At 45.8% G+C, this 10,298-nt stretch overlaps 1 protein-coding gene across 4 annotated transcripts in view; it reads right to left on the bottom strand.

Moving 5' to 3' along the window:
- Positions 1 to 2,893: 2,893 nt before the first annotated feature.
- The window catches only part of SIPA1L2 (signal induced proliferation associated 1 like 2), a 233,717-nt gene continuing 226,312 nt past the window's right edge, over positions 2,894 to 10,298 (bottom strand). For 2 of the 4 annotated variants that reach the window (XM_017874995.1, XM_017874996.1), the window contains exons 20-23: positions 9,011 to 9,064; positions 8,335 to 8,458; positions 7,285 to 7,366; positions 2,894 to 4,197 (exon numbers count right to left, since the gene is read on the bottom strand). In XM_017874995.1, the coding sequence (XP_017730484.1) occupies positions 4,051 to 4,197; positions 7,285 to 7,366; positions 8,335 to 8,458; positions 9,011 to 9,064 (407 nt within the window). In that variant the 3' untranslated portion in view covers positions 2,894 to 4,050. The remainder of the gene's footprint in view (positions 4,198 to 7,284; positions 7,367 to 8,334; positions 8,459 to 9,010; positions 9,065 to 10,298) is intronic. The other 2 variants (XM_017874997.1, XM_017874998.1) reach the window with 2 other exon arrangements.

Below are 10,298 nucleotides of genomic sequence, written 5' to 3'. Positions count from 1 at the left end.
ATAAATTTTTTAGCAGATATATTCCACGAAATATTTGGTTTGTATCCAGTAAGTCATTATAGCAAGTCAATATGTGTAGTTGTTAAGGGGCACATTTTGTAACAGTGTCACCAGGACACCAAGTTGTTCAAAACTACATGTACTATGGGAGCATGTAGTTGGTTGGTTGCTGACTGGAAACATGTTCGAAAAAGCTAAACAGACCCAAAATCATTTTGGCCCTGTTTTTTGGCATGGCCTTTTGGAGATGGACTTGAGACAGATTATTCATTCCTTTGCTAGTAAAGACTGAGAACTGCGTTTTCAAGAATTGTCTTCTGGTCTTATCCTCAGGTATGCCTTTGGAAGATGGAATGGCTTTCCATTCAGCTAGGTTTTGGTCAGATTCCTTTATTTTCTCTAAATGATGTCCACCTTTCCATCTGATTAGTAGCTCTAAAGCAAATGCACCCACCCTTGATCAAAGACACAGGAAAGCTGTATTCCAGGCCCTTGCCAGGAGCGTAACTGTTGTTAAGCCTTTACTAAAGGCAAGAGGTATTTATGGAAAACCGTGTGATCGAACACGCAGTTCATCAATTCCTTTGAAGTCTAGCGCTTATCCCTGGATCCAACCCTTTCAACTCGTCTCCAACCCATCAGCAGTTCTGTGGGCTTTACCTCCAAATACATTCTCACGTGTGGCCTACCTACTTCTCTCCACTTTCACTGCGTTACCACAGGCCATGCCAACACCATCTCTTACCTAGACTGGTCTTCCACGTGTACTCTGCCTTATGCCTGGCATTGGTAAATTATACTGGTGAGTGGCCTGTTTTTGTGTGGTCTTGCAAGCTAAGAACGACTCTTTACTATCTTTAAAGGGTGTTAAATAGAAATTTGAAAGTATGCAACAGAGGCAGTATGTGACTCCCAAAACCTCAAATGGTTCCTTTGTAGCTAAAGCCCCACACAGAAAGTCTGAAGACCTGCGTGGTCCATTCTGCTTTAGAAGTCAGAATAATCCATTTAAAATAGAGCTCACATCAGGCAGTTTTCCTGCTTCAATGGTTTCCTTTTGACCTAGAACAAAATCCAAAGTCTAGCATGGCCTCCAGTTCCTTCACGGTGTGGCTTTTGCTGATCTCTTCAAGCACATCTCCCACTACTCTACCCTCCCTGTTACGTCCTGGCTTCTGCTAGATTTCTTGAACACACTAACCTTAGGGACTCTGAACCTCGTGCACCCTCGTCTACCCATGGACCACCCTATCTAGGTCCTGATTCCTCATCTTTAAAAAGGGAGTGATGATGGCACCTACCTCACAGGGCTGCTAGGTAGGTAACACAAAGCACAACACAGGACCTGGCACCCAGGAGCTATTCAAACAGTATCAGTGTTCATAATAATTACTTAAGGTAGCCTGTTGCAGGTACTTTTATTTCTGTCTTTCATGTTTTGAAGTGCTCTTATGTCTGTCTTCCCTTATTAGATTGTATGCCTGTGCACACAGGGGCCCTGACCCCCGGTGATCACGGTTGGATTTTCAGCTCCTAGCATGCCGCCTGGTTCACAGTGATGGGAAAGAAAAAAAAGGGGAGGGAGGAAGGACGGTATCTAGGTGGCCCATAAGGTCCTTATTCCCTGAAAATCTCCAGTCCCTGGCTGCATCTTGGAGGTGCACCTGTGCATTTCATAGAGGGCAGCTGCATGAAACAGCTTTAGGAAGCTTACTGCTACATCCACTGTGAGAATGTTAATTGTTCAACATGCCTCCCATGTGAAGCCCATATGGAAAATTCCTTTTAGGGCCAATTCTAAGAGTCAATTTGCTTCCTCTGAATTTTTTTTTTTTTTTTTTTTTTTGAGACGGAGTCTCGCTCTGTCACCCAAGCTGGAGTGCACTAGCCAGATCTCAGCTCACTGCAAGCTCCGCCTCCCGGGTTCACACCATTCTCCTGCCTCAGCCTCCCGAGTAGCTGGGACTACAGGTGCCCGCCACCTTGCCCGGCTAGTTTTTTGTATTTTTTAGTAGAGACGGGGTTTCACCATGTTAGCCAGGATGGTCTCGATCTCCTGACCTTGTGATCTGCCCGCCTCGGCCTCCCAAAGTGCTGGGATTACAGGCTTGAGCCACCGCGCCCGGCCCCTCTGAATTCTTGATATGCTTTCTGTTCTTCAAAGGTTGAGAGCAATGGACCTTAACAGTGTTTCCCTTCACATCTGGATCCATGTTTTGTGTCTCCTGTCTTACATTCGACTCAAATTTACAGTTTACCTCTTCCTGATTTTTCAAAATGTTACTGTTTTTGTTTTTTGAGACCGAGTTTCGCTCTTATTGCCCAGGCTGGAGTGCAATGGCATGATCTTGGCTCACCGCAACCTCTGCTTCTCAGGTTCAAGTGATTCTCCTGCCTCAGCCTCCCAAGTAGCTGGGATTATAGGCATGCGCCATCATGCCCGAGTAATTTTGTACTTTTAGTAGACAGGGTTTCTCCATGTTGGTCAGGCTGGTCTTGAACTCCCGACCTCACATGATCCGCCCACCTTGGCCTCCCAAAGTGCTGGCAACACCAAAGTGTTAAATTTTTTTTTTTTTTAAGACAATCTTGCGTAAATTACTTCACTTGAGCCACATCATGTGGTTGTAAATGAGAACCCCACCTCCTACCTATGAAGGATACCGTTGGGGTTAAATGAGAGGGATGAAAAGTTCAGAGAATAGTGTCTGGCACACAACAGCTACTAAAAACTACTAGGTACCCCTTCCTGAAATTGATCTGGGATTCTGTGAGAAGGCAGCTGAACAGTATTTAATACAAATCAAGGTCCTAAATGGCCTGAAATAAATTCACATACAGTCAGACTGTAGACATGTTAGATCATAAAAAATCTAGTCACCTGACAGCACCATTTCTTATGTGGACTTCTTTTAAACATTTATTAAAAAAGCAAAATGTATGTTCATCTCAAATCTAACAGTTAAAAATGGTAAAGCAATACAAACAACGTGTTACTAGCAGCATCCAGTCGTTAGAATCTCTCACCCTGCTTCTCGGTCTGATCTGTGCAAGCTCAGTCTCTTCTGAGCCTGCAGCTACCTCCAACCCTCATCGTAGTGCAGGCCAAACCAAATTTTATAAAATTAACAATTTAAGGTTAAATAAGCTTAAATAAGGGTGTTAAATACAAGACACTTCATCAAAGCTTCTGTACAAAGATAAACAAATCTGGCAATTGTACAAGTGGTTCCGCCGGCTCACAGCACACAAGGAAGTTCTAGTGAGTTAAGCAGATTCACTTTCATTTTTTTCCAGCAGAGCAACTATACAAAAGTGAACTAAGAGTTGAAGTGACTACTGACAACTCGGCGAGCCATTGACAAGGCATATGTATCTTTTTTTGTTTTGTTTTTAATCAGAACACTGTTAATATTCAGGCACCATTTGTTCCTGCAAATAAATAAGTCTCTAAGGTAACTGCATTTGAACTAGTGTTAAACACAACAGTGCTTTTTTTCTTTAATCACCCCCGCAAAGCTTTTCCAACTATGTACTATGCCTCCTTTCTTATTGCTATGGTAATGTGGCTGTGGAAATAAAACTACTGTACATCCAAAAAAAATAGAGCACCTTTAACATTAAAGTATTGTCATGAGTAGGTGTGCTCAGGGTATGGTACAATACTAAAGCCCAAAACTAGGGGAAAGGGCTGTACATCGCACCAGGGCACCTGATTAAATAGAAATAAAACCCAACTATCTTCCCGCGGAGGTAAGCCCAAGCCAGAGCATGGGGTAGCAGAGGCGAAAGAAAAAAGGCGCAACGGTCGCCAGGGACATTAGCTGCACACCAGGAGTTACAGAGGCATCTGCACAGGGCAGCACTGCTCTCTGCTGTGGCTACCGAGAAAGAGTCGAAGCTCCCTGTCCTGCTGTGGTGAATGGCGCTACACAGAATGGAACAGCAAAAACATCTACGACTGGTGGAAAGCACACAGAAAAACCACGTTGGTGACTTCAAAGGGACAAGGGGCATTTCCCAATGGTCCCTTGAGGAGGTGTGGACTGGCTAAGATTTTTTGTCGATGGTGGTGAAAAACCATTCTGTGAATTTCCGCAGCTGCGCTGTCGCGGTCTGGGACTCCTCCTGCAGCCTCATGTTGTCCTGCCTCAGGTGCTGCACTTCTGCTTGGAGAACAGCCTTGTCTTGTTTTTCCTGGTCAGAGTAGAAATAAACTGAGTCATGGAGACTGACTGATACATTCATTCCTCCTAAGCTGGGCCACAAGAATCTTTTATTCTTATTTTTACTTATGTACTTTTTGAGGGGAGAAAGGGTAACTTTCTTCAGTGAGGGAACTTTCCTGATCCTGATTCCTGCTGATGACAAACGGATGGGAATGAACACTCCATGCACCCTGTTCTTTCATCCCACTCTGCTCCCACAGGGTGCTAAGATGGCCTTTGTATAGGAAGGTGTTCATCATCGTTTATATCACCCTCTATCCAAAAAAGGGAGACTACAGTGAGGTGAAAGGTAATACCCTTTGACAAATGCACAAAACTTTCTAAGTACAACATTGGAATCAGCAGAGCTGTTACATATGTTTATAATAAAATATGTACTTAGGTCTTTCATTCCATCAAGCTTTCCTGCTACACTATGTTTCCATAATGACCCTTAAAGTCTGCCATTAAAACTAAGTAAAATAATCAAGACTTTCACAAGAACCAAATCTGGAGTTTCCAACATACAGCAATAAAAAAATGTATAGCACCAGTTTCAGACCCCCCCCCCCCCACCGAAAGGGATGCCTTGCCCTAAATGAATAGAGGGGTCACTGTCAGATTGTAACAATCGGTATTTCTGTAATGGGATCTAACTCGACCGCTAATGCTACCAGATGCCACCCACAGCACTGTACGGGGGCACTGAGCGAGGTGAGTGGAGGCCCCCACCGTTGGCATGTCTGGTCCCACCCTCAAGGTTTCCTCGTTTCCTGATCCCTTCTGAGGCTCTCCCCAATACCACCTGCCTGGTCACTGGCGCAAAAGACCCTGGTCCCCAGAGGAGGCCTGAATCAGAGCTGGCCACTCACTTCGCTGTAAGGAGCAACTGCAGCCCACCCTGGATACGGACTCTCCCCGGACATTCCTCACCACGACTCTTGGTCCCAAGGCAGTCTGAGTCCCACAGCTCAGAACATCTCTGCTGTGACTCAGCTGCCCACCTCTCCACATTCCTGCAAACCTTTTATTATGACCCATGGAACTTGGATTCTGCCATGAAGACCCTGTGCACGCTCAGTCTGTCCTCCTGAAATTCCCTTCGTCTTCGTGCTCTAAGTGAATCCTGGTTCCCTCCTGAGGACACTGTCCCCAGCTATGGGGGTCGGGCAGGCAGACAGTGCATCCCCTATTGTTCAGGCCAGATCTCTGCTCCTTCCTACAATTCCAGCTCCTCTAAAAAATGTGCCATTAGGTCATGAGACCTGCTACCCCTCCTGGCTGCAAAAATTTTACTGTATCTCCAGTCCCAACCATCATTACGGGAAGATTCTAGAACCTGGTTTGCTCTTTTCTCCCCATCCCACTCCTGTCATCTGTGTTGATGATTTCGAATCCACTGAGATGTTCCATCTGACACTCTGGCCATTCAGCCTCTCCATCGCTTTCTCCCAGTGATCTTCAAAACTGGCCTTCCTCAACTCCCACTCCCATGACCGCATCCTATACCGTGCTATTGTCAATGACTGCATCTCTTCCTAAAAGTTTCAAGTTTTCACTTCTTGACCATCACCTTCTGTCTTTTAAAAATAATTTCTCCAGTATCTCCTCCTCCAGTAATGATAGAATCCATCAATCTTATCAATCTTACTCTTATTTTCACTGCCCACCAACACCTCCGCCCCAGCCATTCCCCAGCAGTGATGTTATTTCTCTTCAACCAGCCTGGACTCTGGGATCTTTGGTTTATTCATGCACTGTACATGCCCCAGGGTCCTTGTCTCGCTCTCTCTCTCTCTCTCCCCCCGTCTTGATTTCCTGTCTAAATCTTAATATTGGCTACATTCAACTCCCCCACGATTCTACACTTGCAGCTGGAGATAAGGTGACCAGCCATCCCAGCTTGCATGGGACTTTGCTGGTTCTAATATGGAAAGTTCCATATCCTAGAAAACTTCTCCATCCCGGACAAACTGGGACAGCTCGTCACCCAAGCTGGGGAAAAAACACACAACCAGGAAAACAGGTATCGTTTTAACTTATGCTCCAAATTCAAATGTGCTTTAGCTGTTTTTGGCAAGTCTCCCAAATATACCCGGTTAGTTTACATGCTGTGGTACACCCATATCCTCTATCCACAAAGTTCTTATATTCCTTCTCACCACTCTCAGCTCATGACTAGAAAAAAAAGAAACAATCTGAGAAATTTGCCAACATCTCTGTCTGGACTCTGTGTATGTGAATGAACGTGGTGCATACATGAACACGTGCACGTGCATGCGCACACATACTCTGCTCCACTCTGGTAACTATGTATAAGCTGTCCCTACTCCTAACCAAGGCCAGCTCCCTCCTTGTGACTAGATCAGAACTTCACCCACTTGCCCTTCACCCTCATCATGATTTCCCTCCCAACTGAATCCTTTCCTCAGCATTCTCACCAGCTACGATTTCTCCCTTCTTCAAAAGCCAAACCAAACCATCACAACAAAAACCTTCCTGTGACACCCTCCCACTCGCTACCGCACCCCATTCCGTTTCCTGGACAGCCAACTGGCTCTCCAGCACAGGGCTGATGGAACAGAGCTCAGCAAGTATTTATGGGATACAGGATTTAATTTCTTTTGAGGACGGACCAAGTGCAGGTTGATGTGTAGAGCAGAAGTTCTGAGGGCTGTGAAGCTGACTCAAGACAGACAACAGGACTCATAGAGACCAGGCTCTCTGGCAGCAATGGACTCCTCTGAGGTCAGCTCATACAGAGTTGGTGCAACCGATAACTCACTGAACTAAAAAATGCTGGCCCACCGTGCTTCTACTGCACACTGAAGATTAGCCACATCGAGGGCTAATCCTCATTTACTCATATCCATTGAGATCCCTGCATCCCGCAAAATGCAATACATCAGCTGCAGGTCAGCAGATGGAGTGAGACCTCAGGAGCATCTGTTTGTATTTATCATTGGTTTTTGTGTAAGGCAGTTTTCTTTCCTGAGTCTCTTCAGTTTCTCTGTAGTAGTTATAAGGGGCTGGTTTTATAAGAGAGAGTTCTGATTATGCTCTTCCAATAGATTACCTTCCGAAGGTCGGTCTGGAGTTGTCGAAGAATTAATTCCAACTGATTGACTTTCCCGGTCAGTGGTGATGGAGAACGCTCCCTAGCAAACAAGGATAGAATCAGAAAGACTCAAGAGAGTCAATTCAGCATTTTGTTGGTCAAGTTTTCACTTGAAAGAATTATTTCATGCGCTTAGAGCCCAGCAAGCAGATACATTATAAGATGTCAGAATGGAAGCGTCCATAGAGGTGATCCACTGGCAAGCTCATTCTGGGACTTCACTGATTCAAAAAGAGATCCAGAATCTTTATAGACATACGGGTCGGTAGGAAATCAAAAGATATATTATTTAAATTGGTTTAGCCAATGGAGACAAGGTAGACCCAAATGAAGTCCTGGGAACCAATTTCCCCCCAATTTGCCTTTCCCTATGATGACAACATCATGAAGCTTGTTACCAGTGTGAACATGCAAGTTAACGAAGTTAATTCCAACTTCTATATTCAGCTCACACAGAAGTTGGAATTAAGAATGGATGACACAGGTAAAGAATACACATTTCACGGGGGAAGAACATGTCATGAATATAGGGGAAAGACTGGGGTGTTCCCAACATATTTCAATGGAGGGCATGAGGCCGGATCAAGGACCAGGTTCTGGGAGGAGCCATGCCCTGGGCTGGTGAGCATGTGCAGCCTGGCAGGTGGAAGGCCAATCGGTGAGTTATCCCTGCCTGGTGCTGTTGCAATAATTCGGCAGCAGACGCTGACCTTGAGGCCCCTTCTTGCCCTCTCTGACAGTGAGGCTCACCACCGTGGGCACAGGGTCACAAGTCTTGGCAGGCAGGGGGTGCCCATGAAGCAAGTGGTCATGCAGCTAAAAGCGGTCTCCCACAGCAGGGCAGGGAGCCAAGTAGTCCCACTCAGTCCCTTCTCTGGATTCTTCAGGACTGGGAAAGGGCACGGTGGAATATGGTCACCTGCCTGGCTCAGGGTTAGTCTGTTAGCCGAATCTTTGCTAATCATGCCTGGAATAGCAGGAGGGAGGGGTCCACAGGGGCTCACATACCCAGCCGTGTCCATGAACTCTTTGCCACTGCCTGGATCTACACATAAGGGCAGCTCCTGGGCCCCTTCCAGGTCCTGCCCATGCTGCATGTCTGTCAGGGTGCAGAAGGATGCCACCCTCTGGTCTGGGGAGGGGAGAAACACACACAGAAAGAAGGGTTAGTAATCACTGAAAGGCAATGTTTCTTTGTGGAAATGCAGTAGACAAATAAAATCTTTTCCCCCCTTCAAATCAGTTACTGCCTTGTTTTGGAACAAAACAAAGAAAAACAAACTCAGGCAAGCTTCTGAGAAGGAGAAAGCATGGAGATTGGCTGTCCTCCTACTGGGCTGTATGGCCTATGCACATCACAGCCACAGGGACAATTAGCAGACACTGGATTTGCTAGAGCCAATTTGCTTTCTTCTTTCCACATCCCAAGAAATGCCAAAGCTGCTGGCTATGCATGAAATAATAGTTGGATAATGACTCAACTGACAGAACCAAGGAGAGGGACCTCTCTCTAAGTTCTCCCCAAACCCGGAGAAGGTTCTGGAGACAGAATAGCCAGGGCACATGTCCCGCTGTGCACCCCCAACCCTCAGAGCGTGAATAACCATGCAGACGTGCAGACACATGAAATATACAGAAAAGGTTACAGGATATCAGGAGCCAACGAGCAGCCCCAGACAATCACCTAGATAGGACGTGTGGTGACAGAGCAGCCCCAGTTCTTCATCTGAGTCAAGACCTGAAATAAGATTTAGAATTTTCCTATGAACAGGAGTATCTCTCTATACTTGAGAATCTCGAGGGCCCACAAAATGTGGTTATGTGAAGTACAGTGTGTGCGTGCGATGGACCAGGGGAAACCCTTGAGAGCCAGTATTATGTAACTCCAATGCAATAAGATGACACATTTCATATTTTCACTGTTGGTTGGAAGCAGTGCTGTAGTGTACAACAAAGACGTGGTATGCCATACACACATGGATCCAACTACGAGCATACACAACTGTGGGCTTACTTAAATGACTCACTCCACAGATCCACAGAGAGTGCTGGTGAGAGAGATAATAGCTAAGTAATCTCACTAGAAACCCTTAAAGGAAGATTGGAGGGGCACAGTATTTATAGCAGTAGTACCAATTATCAGTATGACTACAATGCCTTATCTTAGCACAAGGACATTTTTATTCTTGGCACCAGGAACTTAACATTCAATGTTTTAAGAGGTAGGAAGGAAAGGGAATAGAATAGTCTTAAGAATGGGCGCCAGACTGGCCTGGCTCCGGGGGCTGAGCGCTGGCCGAGAACAGTAATCCAGAAATGCTGAATGGCATGCAGAAAAATATTCTGTTTTTGAATCACATGGAAGTGAGAACCAAGCAATCTATTCAATGATCACTTCACCCTCATTCCCTGGAGTCTCTCTGCTTGGTTTCTGAGCACATGTATGTATCTACACTAGGAATCTGAGGTATATAGCAGGCGTGTTAGTGCTATGCTGGTCCTTTTCCTATGAATCGATTAATGCTGGAGAGACTGCACTTGGGTCCGTGTCAGGGGTGCTCTGTTCTTAATTTACCCCACTCTACCTCCCTCTGGCTGCTGGACGAGCCTCCTCATGAGGCTACCTGCTTATTTGCTTTATGGCAGGTCATATACTTCCAGTTAATTAAAAAGGATGGTGACATTGAAGCTGCCAGGAATATATGAAGGAAAGCCAAGGCGCAGGCTGTGGCCATGGTGCTGAAAGCGCCATCAGTGCCCTGACAGAGGCCTGGGTCCTCCTGAGTGCACCCAGCTACTGATCGCATTGAGAGTTCTCCATCCACGTGGCTCCTTTGCTAACACACCTGCCCTAGGCAGGCAGATGTCTTTCAACTAACCTTTCTGTAAAGTTCCACACATCAAATCTTCTGTAAGATGATAAACATTACATAACTATACTTTCCTGAGAGAGAATCATGTTACCAATTTGG

This window comes from Rhinopithecus bieti, unplaced genomic scaffold (genome assembly GCF_001698545.2).
Source record: "Rhinopithecus bieti isolate Rb0 unplaced genomic scaffold, ASM169854v2 scaffold_9670, whole genome shotgun sequence".
In the NCBI taxonomy this organism is placed as follows: Eukaryota; Metazoa; Chordata; class Mammalia; order Primates; family Cercopithecidae; genus Rhinopithecus; species Rhinopithecus bieti.
The sequence above is the reverse complement of the archived record's forward strand: the minus strand, read 5'-3'. Positions and strand labels throughout refer to the sequence as shown.